At 41.1% G+C, this 25,194-nt stretch overlaps 4 protein-coding genes across 8 annotated transcripts in view; 2 read left to right on the forward strand and 2 right to left on the reverse strand.

The window, feature by feature from the left end:
- LOC114641514 (gastrula zinc finger protein XlCGF7.1-like) overlaps positions 1–25,194 on the forward strand; it is a 688,851-nt gene that overhangs the window by 495,986 nt on the left and 167,671 nt on the right. The window lies entirely within an intron of this gene.
- The window catches only part of LOC114641540 (tigger transposable element-derived protein 1-like), a 769,935-nt gene that overhangs the window by 338,452 nt on the left and 406,289 nt on the right, over positions 1–25,194 (reverse strand). The gene's annotated exons all lie outside the window — the stretch shown is intronic.
- Positions 1–25,194, reverse strand: part of LOC114641539 (zinc finger protein 501-like) — a 419,195-nt gene that overhangs the window by 156,005 nt on the left and 237,996 nt on the right. The window lies entirely within an intron of this gene.
- LOC127527842 (oocyte zinc finger protein XlCOF26-like) overlaps positions 3,000–25,194 on the forward strand; it is a 192,433-nt gene continuing 170,238 nt past the window's right edge. The window contains exon 1 of the mRNA XM_051927982.1: positions 3,000–5,397. Within this exon, the coding sequence (XP_051783942.1) occupies positions 3,048–4,022 (975 nt within the window). The 5' untranslated portion in view covers positions 3,000–3,047 and the 3' untranslated portion in view covers positions 4,023–5,397. The remainder of the gene's footprint in view (positions 5,398–25,194) is intronic.

Here is a 25,194-nt window from a genome sequence, read left to right on the forward strand (position 1 = left end):
TCTGCACGCGCTTGAGCTCATGCTGATCACCGTCTTTAAAGGCCCTTTTCTTCTGGTTCAAAAGGCCCTTGATGTCACTTGTAATCCATGGCTTGTTGTTAGCATAGCAGCGTACAGTTCTTACTGGAACTACAATGTCCATACAGAAGTTGATGTAGTCAGTAGTGCAGTCAACAACCTCCTCAATGTTCTCACTATGTGATCCCTGCAGGATATCCCAGTCTGTAGTTCCAAAACATTGTCTCAGAGCATTCTCAGCCTCCGGGGTCCACTTCCTGAATGATCGTTTGGTTACAGGTAGGACTCTCACTTTTGGTTTGTAGTGAGGCTGAAGCAGAACCAGGTTATGATCTCCTTTCCCAAGCGCAGGCAGCGGGGTGGCACTGTATGCGTCTTTTACGTTTGCATACAGTAAATCAATAGTCTTATTTCCCCGGGTGTTACAGTCCACATACTGGGAGAATGCAGGTAATGTTTTGTCCAGCGTCACATGGTTAAAGTCTCCAGCGATTAGCACAAGTGCCTCGGGGTGCTGCGTTTATAACTTAGCAACAGCAGAATGGATGATGTCACTCGCTATCTCCACGTCCGCCCGAGGAGGAATATACACGATGACAACAATGACGTGTCCAAACTCTCTGGGCAAGTAATAGACTTATGGCCAACAGTTCGATGTCCCTGCAGCAAGTGGAGATTTTGACTTTAACATGTCCAGAGTTACACCACCTTGTATTAACATAGAGAGCGAGTCCTCCTCCTTTGTGCTTCCCTCAGGTACTTGCGTCTCTGTCCGCTCTAACGGTGCTAAACCCGGGTAGCTCCACGTTGGCATCTGGGATGGTGGTAGTTAGCCACGTTTCGCAGAAACACAACAAACTGCATTCTCTGTAGGAGAATGATCACCCATTCCATTCCGTTAGGATCTGCTGGTGTCAATAATAATAATACTGTTTCTTTTTTTTCTTTTCTCTTCAGCAATAAATGTATTTTTAGCCATGCATAAAGTTCACATTCCACAATAAAGTGCTACAGCATACACAAAGAATATTTACCCATAATGCACACATAATGGAACAAATACAAGCTGAGCAAAAAAAAGGCATGTCTTAATCATATTCCACATTTCTAATCAAATAAAATGTTCAATTAGATATTTGTAGCCGTCTTCTCCGACAAGAAGAAAACGAGACAGTCTTGGTGAACGCTTCAGGTTCTTATCTAAGAATATAAACATCTCTGCATGTTCTGAGGACAGTCTGGTCCTCCTGTCATCCACGACGTGTGCTGCCATACTGAACAGACCCTCACTGTCGCCACTCGTATAAGGAGGGCACAGGTAGGACGACGACTTTTATTGGTCCTCCAGAAAGCCAGTGGCCCAGGATCTCTTGTGGTATGAGGTTCACAGAGATAAAGATTCACCTCTGATGCTGCTGGCTCAATATCGTTTTTATCTTTATTGACAATTTCTTCATTCATTCTGCAGACCTGTTGGTAGGGAGTTTCTTTGGATCTCTCTGCTGTCGTCTGTCACTCCAAAGTGCGTCTTTGTGGTCGAGACACCGGCACTAAGCAGTTTATGTGTTTGAGATTTGCAATCACCTGTGAAATACGTGTCCTTGTACCATTGTTTAATTTGGGTAAAAAAAACTATTATGATAAAAATATCTGTTACAGTATTCGTAACTGTGTAGTGACAATCCACACTCAGTGCTTATTATGCATAATTAGTAGTATTTTATTTAGGTTTTTTAAACTAGGCTTGTACCATTCCAACCAAGGGGAAAAATCATTATGATAATAATATCTGTTACATAATTCGTAACTGTATACTGACTATTCACACACAATGCTTATTATGCATAATTAGTATTTTATTTAGGTCTAAAAACTAGGCTCTTACCATTCCACCCAACAAGCCAATAGCAAGGCTGATTACAATTTCTAACTAATCGACGTCCACTTGATAACGATTTATATTTATGTACCAGCTCAGTAAAACTCTGTATCCCTTTTCTCCCATCTACCTACACAGTGAAAGGCTAATACAAGGAATTTTATTCAAACCATCTAATGCCTGGTTAATTAATTATACAAATAAATCAGTCAACAAACACTCACTGGCAGATGGAATCATGGATCTAAATGATCTACAGTATTATAAGGTTGAGTTTTCTAAGTGCTGCCATTATTGGAGGCCGAGTGAGAGTAGGTGACTGTGCTAGACTAAGCTTGCTGGTCGCCTCAGCCTTTGAACAGCTCGTTCTTCACACCAGTCCCTTTTGTGTTGACTTCTCAGATGCTGAATAAGGTTTGAATTGTTAAAAGTGTTAGCAGAGAATCCTCCATCACTGACTTCTTTTTGCACAAATATTACAAACTGCAAATTTTTATCTCTTTTAAGAAGGCAATTAAACTGTTAGACTGGTGAGGACGTGTTTCTGTATTTTGGTAATGTTGGAACTTTGTCTTGCATGCTTTTTATCATTCAAGATCAGATGTTAAGGTCAGCTAATTTGCTGATCTCGGTCAAGTCATTTGTAGTGAAAATTGGCTGATTTTGATTTGTGATCGATTAATCAGATCAGGCCTGTCTTTCACATATGAGCGAAAGGTGGAGAAGTTGAACAGACAGCAACAGAACCTGTAAAGACCACACACGGAGTTACCAGACCATAAATGGCACCTCCAGTGTGAGGAAGAAACTCCAACCAGTGTACCACCACTTTACTTGAACTGTTTCATTTATTTTAAAGGCAGGTAGTTGTTAGGAATTTGGACATCAAACCCTGAAGTTGCAGGTTCAAATTCAGCTATTAACACCATGTGACCACGAGCAAGTCACGTGACCTGCCTGTGCTCCTTTTGGAAAAACAAGAGAAATGTAACCATTTGTGTCTCAAATGTTTAAGTCGCCTCAGATAAAGGTGTCAGGAAAAAAAAATAATGATATTTAATATGTTTGTGTTATTTCAGAATTGCAGAAGAATGTCAGCTTCTCTCCACCTTCATTTGGTCAGCACTCTCTTCAATACGAAGAGAAAGGTATGAAGAAATCAGCAAGAAGATTAGAGAACCAGACAGTAGCCTTTTTGCAATGCAGTTCTCTCCCTTCTACTGGAGTAACACAGACAGAAGCCATCAAAACTGATCGACAGCAAGTGGAGGAAGAAGTCCAAATTCATACTGGAAAAAAAACATATTGTTGCCCTGAATGTGGTAAGTCGATCTCAACGAGAAGCCATCTTCAGAGACACAGAAAAATCCATGCAGGAGATAAACCTCATTGCTGTCCAGAATGTGGAAAGTCATTCTCAAGAAAAAGCAGTCTTCAGAACCACATAAGAATTCACACAGGAGAAAAATATCATTGTTCAAAATGTGGTAAGTCTTTCCAAAGCAGAAGCCATCTTCAGAACCACAGAGGAAGCCACAGAGGAGAAAATCCTCATTGTTGTCCAGAATGTGGTAAATCGTTCTCATTTATAAGCAATCTTAAGAGGCACAGAATAATCCACACAGGAGAAAAACCTCATTGCTGTCCAGAGTGTGGTAAGTCGTTCTCCTGGAAAAGCCATCTTCAGAACCACAGAAGAATTCACACAGGAGAAAAACCTCATTGCTGTCCAGAATGTGGTAAGTCGTTCTCATGGAGAAGTCATCTTCAGAACCACAGAATAATCCACATAGGAGAAAAACCTCATTGCTGTCCAGAATGTGGCAAGTCATTCTCATTGAGAAGCAATCTACAGAGACACATGAGAATTCACTCTGGAGAGAAACCTTCTTGCTGTCCAGAATGTGGCAAACGATTCTCATGTCAAAGTGCGCTTAGGTGCCACAGAATGATTCACACTGGAGAGAAGCAATACACCTGTTCTGAATGTGGTAAAGGGTACTCTTCCAGAAGAAGTTTTCGAAGACACACACAAAGTCATTTTGGAGTAAAGCCTGTCCCAGAATTGAAAAATGATTTTTCCATTGGTCTTCAACCAAATAAAATGAAAGAAAAATCTGAATGAGGTAATGGACTCCTGGATAAAGTAGTTAAAAAGTACATAAGAATAGTGGAGAAAACACTGAAGGTGGCAAACAGATCGTAGATGTAAGGTAACCTCAGAGCCACATGTGAATTCACATTAGAATACAACACATATTTCACAAACAGCAAGAATCTTCTTCAACAACTTCGAGGTGCAAGAAAAAAACCTCATTGTTGTCCTAAATGTGGTTAGTGCTTTTCAGACAGCCATGGCCTTCATTGTCATAAATGACTGTCTTACTTGTGGTAAGCCTCTTAGCTGTTCTGAGTGTTGAAAGTTGTCTTCCTGTATCAGCCGTCATCAGCAACACGTAAGATTTAATGAAAGACTCAAACTGTACTGCCAGTACATCAGCCATACAGGGACTGATTATCTCTGCACCAGCGCTGTGACATAAGATGGTGAACAATACAAACACCAGACAACAGAATGAGGGAGCAACAGTACTGTGTGGTGATAACAACTTCAACCACAGAACACAACTGAAAGTTCAATGCAATAATAAAAAAATGGAGAAATCAAATCAAATCCACAGTGCAGTGCCAACTACCAGGCGATGCCACTGACAACAAGGGGAAAATTTTTGTTTCGGAGCTTTGGAGATGGGGCCTTATCTGAGTAGCAATGAACTTGTACCGTCTCTGGGATGTCATCTGATGGCTGACGCCTGGGCTGAGTGCAGACAGCCGTTCTTAACTCTGATAATGAAGAAGTCATTTAGTAACGTCAGCTGACAGCCAATGCTGTCCAATCAGATACTGGGGAGGGACAGTCGAGGAGGACAGGAGACTAAAAAGAGAGCCGTCACATGACAGACCAATGTAGAGGGGCTTTATAAGACTTTTACACTAATTTAGGTTATCATTTATAAATGATAAGAGTCTTTACAAACCAAACACATTCATCAGCTGTGTGTCAAGGGTGAGTCCAAAAGTGGGAATTTAAGAAGATCTAAATACAAATAAAATGAAACATTCAGGGTTCAAAAAGAAATGTTTAAGACCTGAAGAGGGAGTCACAACAGTATGCTAGGGTTAGCATGGGGGACCACAATTGTGAAGAATATCAATTAATGTATAGAAGGAATATTATTTAAAATAATGATAATAATTTTATGAGAAATGGGACACCATAATGAATGCAAAACACAATGAAAATGAAATGAACTGATTTTATTGTCTGACATATAAGAGAAAAAGGGAAGACAAAGCAGAAACACACAGAGATCTCTGCTGACCCAGCTGTTCATTTGATAAATTAACCTAAAAATATAACGGATGTCACTTTGCTCCATGTCAGTAAATCCTGGTGTGGTGTGTGAAGGACGCTCTATACTCCGAATGTGTTGGTTCAGGTTTCAGTTTGAGTTCAGCACCTTCTTCATATCGATACCCAAGACATTCACGTCGAGAATACAAGCTGTAGGCCACAGGAGCTCAATAAACTCCAACAGCAGGATGGACGATTAGAAAGCTCTGCTCTGAGAGAGTGTCAGCTACACAAAGCTTCGGCTTCATTTACTTGACAGAAAACTCCAATAGAAGAAGTGGTCCCTTCTGTACTCCCACCACTGAAGGTCACATTTGACCCCCTTACTACTCTGCATTGGTTCACTCTGCTTGGACTTTCTGTATCTTATTAGTTTATGTTTCATTTTTTGGCCCCACTCTTTTTACATTTTGTTTCATTAATGTTCTCAAATGTGTGAGTATAGCTTGACTCTAACAAGGACTTACCTAAAAAGGGTACATTGGCTATGTAATGGAAGGAGATAGAAAAATATAAAAGTGGAAACCACAAAGTGAAGAGGTGACATTGATGAAATACGCTCAGTGGTAGAGGTGACGAGGACAAAATCAGAAAGGACAGCACAGAAAAGGCAGGTATCAACTGATAACAAAAGAAAAAAGCTGATTGGTGGAAAGAACTGTCAGTCACTCCTGAGTGGATTGTTGAGGACAGCCGTGACATGCAGAGTTCAGAGTTCATGTGTTTTTGATTTCAAATCTGTGACCATGCACTGAATAAGTCTTTGGACACAGCAATGGCAGGTCTATTGAAGCCGTCATATTTAGGGCTTTGTTGGATATCCTCGCTGGACTTAACACATTGAACCTCCCGATGCTCAGTTTAAGTTGTTATATTTTATATCTTATATATGTGCGCCTATTTGTAGGATTACAGGACTACATCCCGACTGAGAGCAGGACATTCAGGGGTTGAGGAGAGTTGGTTTGTAGGAGGTTACACCTGACAGGTGTGTTTTATGTGAGAGACGAATAAAAAGTGTGAGGCTAACATCAAAGGTGTTGTGTTGTTATTTAAGTTTAACATTCATAGTAGAGGATGGCTGCTAATTATAAAATCCTGACTGCATTTGACAAGAGAAAGGCATACGAGAGCTGGAAAAATGAAGATTTAATATGGACACAGGTTACTGAGCTGAGAAATAAAAAACACGCACTTGGGGTTGGACTGTCGCTTACAGGGACAGCATTGAGACATCAATTTGAGCAGAAGACCTGAACAAAGATGAAGGTGTGACTATTCTGATAGAAAGGTTTGATGTTGTGTTTAAAGGAGAAAAAGGATCGTATCTATGAGGCATATTCATATTTTACAGAGTTAAAAGGGTGAGTGCAGTTTTTATGGTGGATTAGATCATCAATTTGGAGCAGAGATACTCCTGATAGGTAATTCCTCATGAAATCGTCACACTTTTGGACCTCATCATCACAGATTTTAATAAAACCAAACTTTCTGGAGATGTTCATGACATTATAATGTAGCTTTAGTTAAAAATTGGCCAATTTAAAAATACAGGTTTTCTTGCTATTCAAATTGTAATATTAAAATCACTCATAACATGGTCATTTTGTCATTTTGGGACAGCATAGTATTTTCACAAACTATAGAGCTGGAAAAGAGCTTTAAAACAACATGAGAACAATTTCTGTTCACTTATATTTAGGTAGAAATAGCCAGTCAAAGTCCTAAACCAGCACAGTGTTCAAACTTTGTGATCTTAAATCTCCTTATTATTGTTGATCCAAGACACGTGCAATTTCAGTTCCATGGGTCACTCAGATGACCAAATCAGCAGGCCAAGTCTCATTAAAATCTGTGACGATGAGGTCCATAAGTGTGATGATGTGACATGGAGTGACCTGCATGTGTAGGTATAACATGGCTGTCCTGATGCTGTGTAAGCTTTTAAGCTGCTGGACACGGTGTGTTTAGATACAAACCAAAGGCAGCTGGCATTAACAGCATGGATGGCACTTACTTTTGCTTCAATGGAATTGGCGCAATGAGAATTTTAGTAGTAAGTCAAGTCTGGTAACAATGGGCATTACTGTCACACATGAAACTGCGTATTTCACCAGTCAGACAACACAACAGGTGGCATTCGTAACGCAGCCAGAAGAAGTCGCCATTGCCAGGCAATAATCTGTTAGATAAATATGGTAGGAGATCAAAATGCATTATCGTCAGAGCACTGGGCTAAAGAATACAGAAAAATAAATGAACAGGTGATAATAACAGAGGAGACTGGAAAATAGAGGAGTGTGAAGAATGAAACATGACGTCATTTACAAAGGAATCAAACTCAGACGCATTTAGTGTTTTGGTCGAATCTTTAGGATTAGCGGTAATTGATTCTACTGGCACACTCACAGTCTATGGAGAGAAATGCTTAGACAACGACATTAGTCAGAATGACCAGAATGAAGTCAAAAAGCCGAGGAACTCAAACATTTCAAGCAGCAGAGCTTTCATATTTGGAGGTGATAAAGTTGTGCATTCCACCAAACGAGTGAAAATTCCTGTAAAGATTGGAGAGACACGATGTGGCACTGGTGCAGAAGTGGTGCCAGCTGAAATGCCAATGTTGTTAAGTAAAGAGAGCAGAGGTTTGGAGCAGGCGCTGATTACAGTGAGCTGTCACACCCACCGCACGGCGAGCCCCCCAGACTGAGACCCGAGTGCAGCCGTGCAGCACACTGAACAGTCAGAGGTTTGTTAAACTGGCTGGAGTGCAAGTCCTGCTACCAACACACAAGTTTTCACTGCAAGTTGGAGGACCTGCTGGCTGATTAACGTCATACCCAGGATGGATGTTCAGTAAAACATCCCTTAAAAAGGGCAGGGACACTTTTACGTTTGTCATGAAGGCCGTGATCACTTCGACTGTGTGACTGGAGTTTGTAAGTCTCAATGGAGCAATAAGTACACAGCAAGAAATCTACACGGAGAATCTTCAGACCACTGCTATAGAACCTTCTAGAGTCACAAAAAGAGATGATCCCCTCAGTGCACCTGAACTGGGACAACTCAAGTCAAAAACAGGGTTGACTCTGTGGTGGGCAGCCAAAGCAGACCTGATGTAATGTTTGATGTCTTCATCTCAACATCCATCACAAAACCTGCTAAGGTGCCAAAAATCCATGAAACCATGCAGGTCACTCGCAAGATGAATTCTGGGAAAGTGGCCTTGAAGTTTCAACACCTTGAAGAGAGGAGTGTAATATGAGTATAAGTTTAGTGTCACTGCGCTCTGTACAATAATTATTTTATAAATCCATTGACATGTACAGGCCAGGCCAAAGTTAGCCCACAGGAGCTCTCAGCATTTAGAAGTGCTGGGCCAAGCATAGGACAAGATAGACAAAGACAGCTGGAGGAATGTATAGTCAGCCTAAAGACAGGTGTATACTATGTCATCCTCTGTTAACAATCAGCACAAAATCTTCTTTCCTTGTCTGGAAATGGACTATTTACCTAAGTAAGGGCCCGCACATGGACAAGACAATATAAAAAGACTTGGACAGCAGACAAACACTTCGAAGCAGATGGACGGATGGGTGATATCGTCATCCGTCCTGAAAACCCTTCCAGCGCAGCGACGAAAAATGGCAGACTGTACAGATCAAGATCCCACCTTGGTATTTGTCTTGCTATTGGCTTCCCGTCTGTAATGCCGCGTAAATCGTCAGTAAAGAAAGCTAAGACATTTTCTCTTATGTGATTTTTCTGCCTTATCACTATGAGAGGGATATCACCTTTTAATATCATATCTATATAGTTTTCAGTTACTTAAAACACCGCAATTACATAATAACTTATTCCAGCTAGGGAGCTATATCACCTCCTGTCGGAAACAAAATGAACCACCCTTTATCACTGGATCTGTGACAAAAAATAATACTTGAAGGTCTTATCCACAAATCAAAAGGTACTCAATCCCCCTTCACAGTGTAGACAGTTCCTCAAGAACATTTGTGGAAATGCGGGGTGTAGTGCCACTATAGCTCCTGTTTCATTCATCTAATATACCAGCGTAAATAAGTATTAACAATAAATTACAGTATACTTGGAGAAACAGTTACATTTAACATGGTGTTACTAAGTAGTGATCATTGTATCCCACCAGTGGTGTAGATGGAGATCTCCTATTATGTCTTACATAGTCAGTGTTGTAACTAAATATCACTGAGCCCATGCAGTGGGTACCATAGCCTCCGATTACATTATAAATCTATATAGCATCTTGGTGGGCTTCACTATTCTTTGGCACTCGTAACATTTCTAAGTACAGTATGTTGATATATGTGCCCCACCCTTTGATGTCTGATCCTTTTATATGAGTTACAATAGTTGTAACATAAATCTGATGCTATTCTAGATCTATTGCTATGATTAATAATTGTTTTTAATTAGTATTATTGCATAATTGTACATTATTTGTATCCTCCCCAACTTCACTATCGGATGTTCTATTCCCTTTCAATTTACAATTTAACATCATTGATGGTAAATTATGCATATCCTCATACCATTGAGTCCCTCATAACATTTTTCATGTACTGTATATTCCTAACCTTTCTATATTCATGCCTTGTCCAACTCATTGGTTTGTAGACAAAGTCTTTTGCTTGGTGGCTTTGCAGATCCCTCCGAACAAATGTGTGGCTGGTACAGGAATGAAAGTCTTTGCCATTACTGGAACAGAAACTAAACAGTCCGATTGCCATTAGAGAGCTCATGAGATGCACACATGGTGACTGTCCTTCTTAGCAGAGGAACTCTTCACTTGTCCTGCACTGGATACAGCAGTCAATCGAGGGACCCTTTGCATTCAACAGCTGTCATCTCACTTCACTGGCATTTCACAGTCTGTTTCTGTTAAAGTCCATAAAAACTTTTGTTTCTGCAGCAAATGTCTGCACAACCATATCACGGCTTCAGATTTATTTAGCAAGACTTACAATCTTTGTTTGATTCCACACTCCTACTCTGGACAAGCGATTCATTTCTTCACCAGCTATTATCAGATATCAGCAGCAGACCAAGAGTCATTAGTGCAGTACAGTGACTTTAAATCTTCGTTCGTAGAACACCACCTTTCCTTCATTGATAAAGCTCTACCACTGAGTTGGAGAGGCCTTAACAGCCACTAAATTGAGTGGCCAAACTAAAATATTTTCTATGCTAAATAAAGAAGGGTGAAGGGTAGAGCGAATACATAACATAAAACAATGCTTTATCAATCATATGTATAATACGATACAGCACTATTAATGACAATCCTAGACTCTCAGTCTCATATCATACATAACAGTTAGAGATAAATTAATACATTTAAACCAGGCTAGTGAAAATGTTTCTTCAGTAGGATAATACACTAAACAGAATAAACACATTGCATCAGTTATACATCACAGATGTCTTAAATTATAACAAGATGTTACATATTTGAACTTAAGTGTTTTCATTCTTTTGTCTAAAACAAAAATCTTATAACATCTATATAACAAACTGTAGCTTATCTTATCAAGAGACAAATCTCTTAAATGTCTTTAAGATATTACAACAGCACAGTTAATATAAACTAATAATAATAATAATAATTCTTTGCATTTATATAGCGCTTTTCTCCCTATTCAAAGCGCTCAGCAATTGCAGGTTAAGCGCCTTGCTCAAGGGCCCAACAGAGCAGAGTACCTTTTGGCATTGACGGGATTCAAACCGGCAACCTTCCGATTGCCAGTGCAGATCCTTAGCCTCAGAGCTACCACTCTTTTGAATTATTCCCATATAATATAAATTTCCTAATGTATAACTGACTTAATAATCCATTCAGCTATGTGCATTATCACTGAGCACTAACCTTCATACATTGATGTAACAACAAATCTTCATAAAAGTAATCACTACCAGATACAAAGGAATACATGTATCCAGTTCTAATACGTTTCATTATTACTGAAGTGATAATAATAATAATAATCATTTGACATACATCAATATATGTAAACCCTCTTCACTGTATTTGATATGAAGACTAGAGAAAGAATTAGTCTAGTTTAATGTAGCAACATTTAACTTTTTTGTATTTGTCAATTATTTGTATTTAAACATTATACAGGATGTCATACCCTTACACTTGCACAACTCTTCAGCATGCAAGGAAATAATTCCAATAATTGCTGTTCATTAATTTATGATTGATAAGCAAACATTCACCACCCCGTTGGTCAGATTATATCTAATTTCTCTGCCCAAACTTGCTGTTAAACTATTTCTTGCAGCTTTGTATAGAAAAATAGTTTGTGTGTTTCATCCATTGGTCACAGAGTTTGGTGAATCTGGAGAAAAAGAACATCTATAGTTTTGAAGTTACATAATTTTTATAATCCCGTGACCCTGTGTTCGGATTCAGCGGGTTGGAAAATGGATGGATGGATGTATAGATAATTTTTATAATACTTTTATTGAAATTCAGATTTTTAAATTCTTAACTCTTTAACTGACCATGTGACAGGCTGTCCTTCTGCCTTCAGTTCAAATTTTCTACGATTCATCAATAAGGTCAATAAGCCATGGCTTTATTTATAGACTTCAACGACGTTCCAGGCTCACTGACTAGGCACAGATTGCATTACCAACACCAATCATGATCACTTTTGATTTTACTTGCTAACATTTTTAGATATTCACATGTAATACTAATACAGTTAAATTTGGATATGATCCTCTATTACTATCCTATTATGCTATTATATGAGGCGTCCCCCATATCTTTTTGGATTTGGTTCACATTATTAATTAGTCAGCTGACAGACACAGAAGCACAGACTTCCATCCATCCATCCATTGTCTCCCGCTTATCCGAGGTCGGGTCGCGGGGGCAGCAGCTTGAGCAGAGATGCCCAGACTTCCCTCTCCCCGGCCACTTCTTCTAGCTCTTCCGGGAGAATCCCAAGGCGTTCCCAGGCCAGTCGAGAGACATAGTCCCTCCAGCGTGTCCTGGGTCTTCCCCGGGGCCTCCTCCCGGTTAGACGTGCCCGGAACACCTCACCAGGGAGGCGTCCAGGAGGCATCCTGATCAGATGCCCGAGCCACCTCATCTGACTCCTCTCGATGCGGAGGAGCAGCGGCTCTACTCTGAGCCCCTCCCGGATGACTGAGCTTCTCACCCTATCTTTAAGGGAGAGCCCAGACACCCTGTGGAGGAAACTCATTTCAGCCGCTTGTATTCGCGATCTCGTTCTTTCGGTCACTACCCATAGCTCATGACCATAGGTGAGGGTAGAAACATAGATCGACTGGTAAATTGAGAGCTTCGCCTTGCGGCTCAGCTCCTTTTTCACCACGACAGACCGATGCAGAGCCCTCATCACTGTGGATGCCGCACCGATCCGCCTGTCGATCTCATGCTCCATTCTTCCCTCACTCGTGAACAAGACCCCGAGATACTTGAACTCCTCCACTTGGGGCAGGATCTCGCTCCCAACCCTGAGAGGGCACTCCACCTTTTTCCGGCTGAGGACCATGGTCTCGGATTTGGAGGTGCTGATTCTCATCCCAGCCGCTTCACACTCGGCTGCGAACCGATCCAGAGAGAGCTGAAGATCACGGCCTGATGAAGCAAACAGGACAACATCCATCCATCCATTTTCCAACCCGCTGAATCCGAACACAGGGTCACGGGGGTCTGCTGGAGCCAATCCCAGCCAACACAGGGCACAAGGCAGGAAACAATCCTGGGCAGGGTGCCAACCCACCGCAGGACACACACAAACACACCCACACACCAAGCACACACTAGGGCCAATTTAGAATCGCCAATCCACCTAACCTGCATGTCTTTGGAATGTGGGAGGAAACCGGAGCGCCCGGAGGAAACCCACGCAGACACGGGGAGAACATGCAAACTCCACGCAGGGAGGACCCGGGAATCGAACCCAGGTCCCCAGATCTCCCAACTGCGAGGCAGCAGCGCTACCCACTGCGCCACCGTGCCGCCCACAGGACAACATCATCTGCAAAAAGCAGTGACCCAATCCTGAGTCCACCAAACCGGACCTCCAAATGACATATAAGAGCATCTGCCACCCAGACTCTGAAAAAGAGTAATTCATCTTCTTTTATTTTTCTTTATTAGACTTTATTCCACTTCATGCCCACTTTATCCCACTTTATGCCCAAGTAGATTACTTGGCTAAGGCAGAAGTTTTTTAAACAACATTCAACACACTGGAGAAAGCAACTGTTCACAAACAAACAGCCTTCACTCTTTGCAGTCATTTCAACACACTTAGCAATTGCTTCATTCTTTCAAATATCATCCCATATTCTCACACTCACGTTCTCCTTTACAATTGCACTTCATTCACAGAATAAAGTTCTTTTACAATTGTATTCCATTCACAGAGATCTCTATCACACGTGCTATAAATTCACTCGAGGTTGTGCCTTTTTATTTTATTTATAAAAGGTTTTCACCGTTCAACGCACTTAAACACTTCTTGCCCTTCATGCTTATCACGACAGTCAAGCAACTTCTCAGCACACAAGCTGGTAGTACTTTAATTAAATTAGGAGTACATCTTACCTCAGTTTCATACGGTGCTAGTCTCCAGATCACGAAAACTCCGTGGTGAACCCGATTCAGCGACAACAAGGTGAATCCACGCATCGGGAAATCACGCGGCACAATTCCACAACAAGAAAGCATTCCCAGAAAAAGTTACGCAGTCACAAAGAATATCCTGACTCAACAAGGAAAACATACATGCTTGAACCTTTATTTCCTATCACCGGGCAAGTGTGCCAACCACTGCGCCACCATACTTTTTACCTTTATAGTTCCTAAAATACACAACCGTCATTCACGCACATCAGGCACATTCTGCTTATCGCAAGAACTTGTCTCCCTTCTCATTTATTATTATAAAAAGAGCATTTTTTTTAAATCTTGATCAGGGTTTGAAAGGAAAATTGTTTTGCACGTTTATGATAAGCTTTAAACAAAAGTGGAGACATTTTATTTACGTTAACCCTAATTATAGATATCGATAATTATCCTTCTTTGTCATGTGAGAAACTGTCTCATTTTTAAATCCACACGTATCCAATTAATACCTTCTTAAAAGTATGGCCAGTACTGACAGGAAGGTAACAGACACATGCTTCTCATTGCAAAGTTAAAATCAAATGTATTTGTTCCTTTTCCAATTTAAATTAGAGCTCTTTTACATTTTAGTGTGATTTGTGTACAACGTTTACAGTTTCTTTTTAAACACTAGCTTGTATCGTAGGTTCGTAATTTAAGTTATATTTATAAGGTGATTTCAATAATTTCATTAATATCTGTGTGTTTTAGCACACGGCATGATACTTTAGCAGTATAGGTATAGGGGTTACCAAAACCTTTAACCTTTTAGGCAAAGTGATAAGAACAGCTGCCTAGCTCATAAACTTCTTTTTTAACAGGCGGACGAAGCGTGTATTGTGGATTACATCGGGCTGCTATTATGCCATTAAAGATTTCCACAATTATTTTAGTGAGCGTGATCAAGCCTTTATGGATTTTATCGGCTTTGACACTGTTCATCTTTAAGTAACTGACTGCCTGACCCTCTGGATGCGTGACTCGTCAGACGATAAGGTAAATTCATGCCTGCATGCATAAACTCTTAATAACGTGCAGCTCTTCATAGCTTTACAAAATACTATTCCTAATGCTAACAATAGTACTAGGGTGCTGTACCGTGTTAGCCATTATGAATGTAGAGAAAAGCCAAGCAAAATGACACCTTTTACATTACATCTTGCCTGAAGAAGGGGCCTGAGTTGCCTCGAAAGCTTGCATATTGTAATCTTTCTAGTTAGCCAATAAAAGGTGTCATAATGCTAACAATGTAATTTATTTTAATAACAGTGCTCCCCAACACGGCATTTACTTCTCTGGCAGGTTTTGGACTTCGTAGAGTAGCTGATCAATCTCGGGTGCTGTTTCACTTTATTCTGGACAACCAGTCTCGTGTCTATAAGTTTAAAACTGTTGTCTTACAATTTATTTTGTCCAGTTTAGTTTCGTCTTTTATTCCCACATTTTGTAATCATGCTTTGGACTTTTAAGTCCAACCCGCATAATGTAATTAGCAGAAAGTGCATTTACCAGCAGCTATCTGTTTTTATTTGTTTATTTTTGCCTATGCACTGTATCCCATATTTTCAAGACCGCCTCCTGTACTGTTTCGGGATTAATTAATATCCCCATTCCAGTTAGGGCCAGGAATTTAAGGCAGAAATAACTCAGTCACGGGAGTCCATGACAGTGCATGTAACCATCCCGATACACTCAGTATCTGACATCATTATTAGAAGCATATTATATATATATATTACATTATAAATATGATACGGTTATTAATTTAGCCACAATCCCGTTCGACTACTCCATTTTGTTTCTGACAGGAGGTGATATAGCTCCCTAGCTGGAATAAGTTATTATGTAATTGCGGCGTTTTAAGTAACCGAAAACTATATAGATACAATATTAAAAGGCGATATCCATCCCATAGTGATACAGCGGTAAAAATCACATAAGAGAAAATGTCTTAGCTTTCTTTACTGACGATTTACGCGGCATTACAGATGGGAAGCCAATAGCAAGACAAATACCAAAGTGGGATCTTGATCTGTACAGTCTGCCATTTTTCGTCGCTGCGCTGGAAGGGTTTTCAGGACGGATGACGATATCACCCATCCATCCATCTGCTTCGAAGTGTTTGTCTGCTGTCCAAGTCTTTTTATATTGTCTTGTCCACGTGCAGGCCCTTACTTAGGTAAATAGTCCATTTCCAGACAAGGAAAGAAGATTTTGTGCTGATTGTTAAGAGAGGATGACATAGTATACGCCTGTCTTTAGGCTGACTATACATTCCTCCCGCTGTCTTTGTCTATCTTGTCCTATGCTTGGCCCAGTACTTTTAAATGCTGAGAGCTCCTGTGGGCTAACTTTGGCTTGGCCTGTACATGTAAATGGATTTATAAAATAATTATTGTACAGATCACAGTGACATTAAACTTATACTCATATTACACTCCTCTCTTCAAGGTGTTGAAACTTCAAGGCCACTTTCCCAGAATTCATCTTGCGAGTGACCTGCTTGGTTTCATGGATTGTTGGCACCTTAGCAGGTTTTGTGATGGATGTTGAGATGAAGACATCAAACGTTACATCAGGTCTGCTTTGGCTGCCCACCCAGAGAGTCGGCCCTGTTTTTTCAGGTGCACTGAGGGGATCATCTCTTTTCGTGACTCTAGAAGGTTCTATAGCAGTGGTCTGAAGATTCTCCGTGTACTGTAGAGTTCTTGCTGTGTACTTATTGCTCCGTTGAGACTTACAAACTCCAGTCACACAGTCGAAGTGATCACGGCCTTCATGACAAACCTAAAAGTGTCCCTGCCCTTTTTAAGGGACGTTTTACTGAACATCCATCATGGGTGTGACATTAATCAGCAAGCAGGTCCTCCAACTTGCAGTGAAAACGTGGGTGTTGGTAGCAGTATAGTATAACATAGTATACGCCTGTCTTTAGGCTGACTATACATTCCTCCAGCTGTCTTTGTCTATCTTGTCCTATGCTTGGCCCAGCACTTCTAAATGCTGAGAGCCCCTGTGGGCTAACTTTGGCCTGGCCTGTACATGTAAATGGATTTATAAAATAATTATTGTACAGAGTACAGTGACACTAAACTTATATTCTTATTAGAAGGAGTCATTGAGATTCAGTGTTTAAAGTGGTAGTTTGTCTTTCCTGTGGGGGGCTGCCAGTTGCTTTCTTTGTGTTTTTCGGCTCTCAGTCCAAACACAGTCACTCCTGTCAAAGCTGCTCTGATGCTCCATCACACACACTGCCTTTCACACCCCAACCCAAGGCCATCTGATAAGCTGAGGCTCTCCAACTGGGGGGTCTTCCTGTCCTGCCGAGAGTCACTTGCCAAACTGGTTTGAAGCTCTTCTACCTACTCAGCCATCAAATTCCTCAGTCAGTCCTAAAGACTGTGGGGGGTGAGGGGGTCTTTAAACATGAAAGCTTCTCACCAATGAAACACTAATATCACATTGCTGTGTCTAACTTACAAATAAAGACATACAAAATATTTATCAACTTACATACAAAAGTTCACAGCACAACAACATTCAAGTGGAGTCAAGAAGACGAGAATAAAAAAATAAATAAAATAAAAAGGTGCTTTCACAGTCAGCGCTATCTGTAATTAATCTAATTATGATATTGTCTGCCGTACTTTAACATATATGTACATTTGACCACAGTGTGTTCTTGTTTGCCGTAAAGTGTTTGGGGTTAGAGGGTGAGTTTCTGGCAGGATTAGTGGTTCAGAAATAAACGCCTTTCTGAGACAAACTGCACCTCTACGCTCTTTTATTGTATGAAACATTTTGGCATCAAGGATGGCTGAATTTTCACTTCCACCGCCTTCTCCCTTTCCTTCCCTGCCTGGAGAGCCTCCAGTGCCTTGGTCCCGCTGGCTGGAGTCTTTTGAAACTTACCTCGTGGCTCTTGATTTGTAAAATGTAAGTGATGTGCACAAGAAAGCTTTGCTCCTACACTGTTTGGGAACAGAGGGACAGCGCGTGTTTAAGACTTTGGGGGACGCAGCCACATACTCCACTGCTGTGACTCTCCTGGAGACGCACTTCTCCTGCTCGCAAAGTGCTATCCTCGACCGAATCCTATTTCGTAAACGGCGACGGCAAGTGTTGTGGAGAAATCTCAGAAAATGAAAAACAAGCAGAGTCTTCAGAAAGACAGTCAGAATTTAAGACTTTATTGCACGGCATAGAAAACAATTGCAGAGCACATAAAGCCTGTCTCAATTCAGTGAGCCCCGAGTGTCCGGAGCACCCCGAATATATTATTATTCTTATCTCCAAATGCCCCCCTTCCAGACTGATTTCCCAACATCTACTGTGTAGAGTTTCCCATGATGTTGTCCCCACTCAGCACCTTTACCCATAACAACCACCTGATGTTCCAGACCTTCTCATAACAATATTCATATCCCTGAAGACATCCCCATAACAGTATTCTTTCCATAATAATATTTTTGCTGGCAGCACATATTTACTATCCGGCGATTAAGTATCTCCTGATTATCCCTTCCTTCCTTCTTACGGCCTAACCCTAAGCTGTTAAGATTGATGGCCTTTCAGTTAATCAGTTCTTAAGTATTCAATTCTTAACAATTAAGTTGAGATCAGAAGGGCCCATGTTTAGAAACTGGACTGCCTAATTTTAATTCAATAAATGATTATTTGTTGCACTAACATCCTGTAAGTCTAAGGCTAACATAACAGGCGGCTGTGCCAATGAGTGGTAGCGGACAGCTTCAAAGATAAAGGCCAAGCTGCAGACAGCCTTGACATGACACAGTGCTTCACGCTTGAATGAAGGAAAAAAGACAAGCCTTCAACAACTGCAGTAGTATATAGTCAGACATCTTCTGTCAAAATGTCAGTCAAAGATGATTGATGACTTGATGGCAGCTGACAGACACTTCTACACTGACATGTAGAAGCATGTTATTCAGATCCAAGTACTGTAGTCTTCACCGTTCCCAGGAATCAGAAACTCTAGCAGCGCGACTTCAGATAGAGCTGAGAGAAGGGGGTACCTTGACTTAGATATGCTTTTTTCTAAGCTAGTCTGAGTATAGGGTACCGTAAACAAGTCCAGTTTGGATTTCACACACTCTTGAGACATTCGATGAATGAAAGACATTTTGAGTTAAAAAATGTTTTTCGATTTCTTTTTTCTGTTGGCACCGGACTTATCCTTGTGGTGGAGAGAAGAAAATGATGTAAAAGCTGAACGGCACGTCTTTTTGCTGATTGGGCCTGCGCGTGACCCAGGAGGTCTCTTACGCTTAATTTTCCTCATCACCATCAGCCCCGACCCCCCTGGATTTTCTTCACGTCCTCGAGTCATCGCTCCTGACATGGCCCCTGCCACCAAGTCTTTGACAATATTCTTAGCGGCTGATTTAATGTGTGGTTTGACAATTTCGAATCCTCTTTTCAAGAGAGGCAAAGCTCTTCTAAACAGACTGCGAAATATTCCGCCAATCACAGAACCGTACATCATCGGGGCCCCAGAGAACCCAGGGAGGCCGTTGCCTGCTTGGGCTTCATAATAATGCACGTAAGGGCTAGGGTCCTGGTAAGATCTCATCTCTGTATTAGTCATGTGTACACCTCTTAGAGGGTCTGAAATGTAACTTGACTATGACCTTGCCAAACTGAAATGGAACTGCTTTGTTCTGATCCGTCTTTATTTCAATGGTCAAAGTATCAAACTGAGCCTGGCTGACCGGAGCGTAGTATGGCTTGTCATAGGTGATTGTGGTAATCTTATTCATCTCATCCTCAATATGTACGCATCTCAAGAGAGGGACGTAGCTGTCTCCAACTCTTTGGTGAGACACAATGTCGCTGTAGACGTACAAGGTATAAAACCCCACTCTGATATCCGCGAGGTAAGGAGCTTCATTCACCATGCCCATGGTTATGTCTGAATGAGCTCCTAGAATCCTCCCCAACTTCATCCTTCACAGTGTTTATGACGTAGAATCTTCGCTCCAGAGCGCTGTAGAGGAATCTGATGGTGTTTTCCGGTATCGTAGTGATTACTGAACCGGCCTCGATGGATTTCAGTTCTTTCGTCACAACTTCATCCATCTTGGATGTAACTTTCTCGAGGCTAGAGCAATAGCCTGCAGGAATAGTATAAAATCTGGTTATTCGCGAGAACATCACAATAAATTCATTATCCGTTTTGTCTAGGGTGTTCCAGGTATGCAGATACTGAATTTTGACCAATCCAACTTCCCAGTTGCCCTGTCGTTCGATTGGGGCGGCTAATTTGATGATACAATCGGTGATGGTATTATTAGGGAAAACATCCCTGGAAGAAATGCTGGGAAGAACAACGTAAAAGCTTTTTCTCTCCATTGTAAACACACCGTGAATGAAATACTATTTTTGCTTCTCAGTATTTAACGTCTTGCGCGTAGCTTTCAGGGATCCAACTGTTAAAGTTTTCAGGCCATCTGAGCCATTTCACCAAATATGCTTTTTTTCTATTGATATTTTTTTTCGCCAAAATTTTTTCAATCCTTAAGACGCCCGTTCCTCAAATCTTTTGTAACTCCGTGTCGTTAAAGGACCCTATAATGTCTTCGCCGTCATAATCTTTGAGCTTGTAGACAGGCGGATCCCTCGGGACTAGTTCAGAAACGGTAAATACCTCGTCTGAAAATGTTTGTTCATATCCCTTGGTAAAAGGATTCCGGGATTTCAACACTCTCACCGTATCGCCGACTTTGAATTTATATTTTGGGTTTCTTTTGGGTTTAGTTAGGCCATATAATGTTTTAAAGACTTTCCAAGAATTGGAACTATTCACCTCGGCTGGTGCCATTTTTATGCCTCGGTGATAACTTTCACCAAATCCTGTAGCCCTTGCAGATCAGACCATGTATTCCGGGAGCTGAAATAATGCCACATTTTGGTCTTCAGAGTTCAGTTGAATCTCTCCACCACCGAAGCCTTTAATTCACTAGCGGTGGTAAAATGTTTTATCCCGTGTTTATTGAGCAAGCTTTGAAATTCCTGACTGAGAAACTCTTTACTGCTATCGGTCTGAAGTTTGACAGGAACTCTACCTTCCTCCAAAATTTCGCGAGAAGCCCTCATCACTTCTTTACCTGTTTTGTTTTTCAGAATCCTGACCCAGGCATATTTAGAAAGAATATCTATACAAGTCAGCAGATACTTGTAGCCTTGGTTATAGTCGGCCATGTTTTTCATATCCACAAGATCGATCTGCCATTGCCCGTGTATATTGGAAACATACACGTTATTCCAGTGGTGGACCGTCAGGGCCTGCAAGGCCTTCTCTGCTGGCCTAAAAAAATATCTGAATCACACACTGATGTTAATTAGATTTTGTCCATGAATACTTATTAAATAATTCCAAATAGTCTGTCCGCTTCCTTTCATAGCTTTTCCGATGCCTGTGCTGCTTCCAGACATGTATTTTCGTATTAAAGCATTTAACCAATCACATTTCAGCCATCATTTGTTGCCAGGCAGGGTCAAAGTGAAAGAAGTCTGCCCGGAGGCCTTCACAATCCATTCTGCAAGCCCTCTAACACAAAATAAATGTCGATTAAACCGTTGCTTCAACCAATCAGATTTTGAGTTGGTTTCACTAGGGCCCTCTAGCAGGCGTACGGCAACGTCACCATATTCAGACCCATTGATTGGATAGGATGGTGTAATAGCTGTTTTGTCACGCCATGGCTGAAGGAGGAGAAGAAATAGATTTGGTGGCAGATTTACTTTCAAGGCCATTTTCAAGACGGACTTTTCAAGAAAAGCTGGACATTGTTAAGAAAGGTCGGACAACTCCGAAGCTATCTAGTCTGTCACAACCATGAGGAGGATTTGTCCGCCACTTTCAGGTTACCAACTACGAGCAGTACCCCTGGCTCACAGGGTCTGAGGAACACTGTAAATCGTATTGCTGGGAGTGCTTGTTATTTGCCACTGGTCGACATGGTGTTTGGAGCCACACTGGGTTTGTAAATTTGACTTGCCTAACCAAGGGAGCAACGAGACATCAAAGCTCAGCCGGACACTTACAGGCAACGGTGCTTTCCAAAACTTTTGGGGAAACCAGAGTGGATCTACAGCTGAACGAGCAAGTGCACAGGGAAACGGAGCTCCACAACGAAATGGTGAAGAAAAACAGAGAAATCTTAAAAAGACTGATAGACTGTGTGATTTTTTTGGGAAAACAGGAACTTTCATTTCGGGGACACGATGAAAGTGCGGGATCCAATAACAGAGGGAACTATGTGGAGCTTCTTTCTCTCATTGCTGAGAGCAACACGGATTTACATTACCACCTGTCCACCAATAAAGTGTTTAGTGGGACGTCGGATAAAATACAAAACGACCTGATCACTGCTATTGCTGAAGTGATGGGAGAAGAGATACACTGAAAAAAATTATTTTGGTCCGTGGATGGAGGACACGGTAGGTGTCCTGACTGCGATTGTGTGCTTTATTAATTTAAAATATATTCATATTTGAACCTGGAACTTGTGTGTGTGGTTGGGTCGAGGGTTTGGGTGCTAAAATGCCCCCCACAGGTTACACTCCCCTATGTGGAGGTTATAAAAATGAGTTTTGTGTTTTGATACATCACTTTAACTTTCAGGACCGAGACTGTTGGCTTGCAAGTTCAAGATGGGAGTCGAATTAAAGGAAAAATTAGTTGGGACAAAAATCTGCAGCCGCAGGACTGAATATGAGAACCACTGTATGAAACAATGCCATGTTACAAATCAGGATTATTAATATGTATACTATATGTGTTTGTGTGTGTGTGTGTGTATATACTGTATATATATACAGTATGAGAGAGAGGGAATATATTTGTGTTTCATGATTTATATCTCTTATAATGTTTAAAATGTGCTTATCTGTTTATTCCTCCTTTTCATATCCATAACAGTCTGTGTGTTGTATGTCATAACTAATTTTAGAACTAACTACACTCACTCAGACGTCTTACTAAATTTTAACTTAGTAGATAACTTTGCTCCACTTCACAATCTTCATGATGCCTACTGGTATAGCAGTTAAGTCTTATACTCCATACCATCTTGGCACATCTGGATAATGTAAAAACTGCTCTTACAGAGGTATGTCTATAGACAATAGCTTAGCATTCAACACTGATGTGCCAACAGAACTGGATTTTGGACTTCATACTGAACAGACCTCGTCTTTGCAGATTGTACACATCATATTCTCTATGCTCACCCTCAATACAGACACACTATGGGATAGTGTGCTAATCTCCCAATGTGACTGTGTGTCACCACACCAGCTCCATCATTAAAAATGCTGCTGACATCACCGTCATAGGCCTGGTCACCACCAATGATGAAATGGCTTGCATACAAGAGGTCTACCTGCTGACTCAGTGGTCACAGGACAATCTGACCTTTAATGTCCAAAAATGAAGGAGCAGGTCATAGACTTCAGAGAACGGATTACGCTGTGGTTTGTTTTTGTGAGTTGCTGTGGAAATGTAGTTCTTGTTTAAATTTCATACAGTAACGATCACTGATGAATTGAGGCGATAACAGCATGTTATGTCTATTGCCAAGTTCACCAATGCCTTCCTGAGACGTCTCACAGGTGCTGTCTGGAGTCCATCTTCACTGGCGGCATCACATCCTGGTAGGACACACACGCTTGGGTCACTACAGAGGGGGGTGAAAGCCACAAACTATTACTGGCACCAGTTGCCTTCTGTCCAGGATATCTAAGATTATTCCACACTCAGCCATTCTGCACGGCTGTTTTTCTTGCTCCTGCCTTCTGGCAAATAGTAAAGAACCAGTGGCACTAAGTATGGCTTCAGAGAAAGTGTTTTAGTTGTGGAGTTACTGAAGAGCCAATCGTAATAACAAACATTGTAAGAAAAAGACTATGTATAAATATCTGAAATATCACTGAATATATATCTATACTGTATATTGTATTCTATGTATATTTTGTGTGTTTTATTATATTATCACTGTTCTGGAGAGACATGTAAGTAACAATATAATTCTACTGTATGCACAAGACAATAAATACTGTATGTTTAATGATGTGATCACCTCGGGATGATTCCCTGCTGAATGCACACTGTAACCGGCCCACTATTTACAGTAATCCCTCCTCCATCGCGGGGGTTTGCGTTCCAGAGCCACCCGCAAAATAAGAAAATCCGCGAAGTAGAAACCATATGTTTATATGGTTATTTTTATATTGTCATGCTTGGGTCACAGATTTGCGCAGAAACACAGGAGGTTGTAGAGAGACAGGAACGTTATTCAAACACTGCAAACAAACATTTGTCTCTTTTCAAAAGTTAAAACTGTGCTCCATGACAAGACAGAGATGACAGTTCCGTCTCACAATTAAAAGAATGCAAACATATCTTCCTCTTCAAAGGAGTGCGCGTCAGGAGCACAGACTGTCAGAAACAGAGAGGAAAGCAAACAAATCAATAGGGCTGTTTGGCTTTTAAGTATGCGAAGCACCGCAGCACAAAGCTGTTGAAGGCGGCAGCTCACACCCCCTCCGTCAGGAGCAGAGAGAGAGACAGAGAAAAACAAACAGTCAAAAATCAATACGTGCCCTTCGAGCTTTTAAGTATGTGAAGCATCGTGCAGCATGTCGCTTCACGAAGCAGCTGCACACAGAAGGTAGCAATGTGAAGATAATCTTTCAGCATTTTTAGACGAGCGTCCGTATCGTCTAGGTGTGCGAACAGCCCCCCTGCTCACACCCCCTACGTCAGGATCACAGAAAGTCAGCGCAAGAGAGAGAGAAAGAAAAGTAAGCTGGGTAGCTTCTCAGCCATCTGCCAATAGCGTCCCTTGTATGAAATCAACTGGGCAAACCAACTGAGGAAGCATGTACCAGAAATTAAAAGACCCATTGTCCTCAGAAATCCGCAAACCAGCGAAAAATCTGCGATATATATTTAAATATGCTTACATATAAAATCCGCGATAGAGTGAAGCCGCGAAAGGCGAAGCGCGATATAGTGAGATAACTGTATTATTATTATTTTTAGTAGTAGTAATAGTATTTGATATTTATCAAAGATAATAAAGACAACGACTCAAAGACAGTTTGTTTTTATGCTGATCTAAGTTGGGTCTTTGCGAACTTCTTAAATGTTGCAAGAAAAAGATTTAA

The sequence above is a fragment of the Erpetoichthys calabaricus genome, chromosome 5 (assembly GCF_900747795.2).
Source record: "Erpetoichthys calabaricus chromosome 5, fErpCal1.3, whole genome shotgun sequence".
In the NCBI taxonomy this organism is placed as follows: Eukaryota; Metazoa; Chordata; class Cladistia; order Polypteriformes; family Polypteridae; genus Erpetoichthys; species Erpetoichthys calabaricus.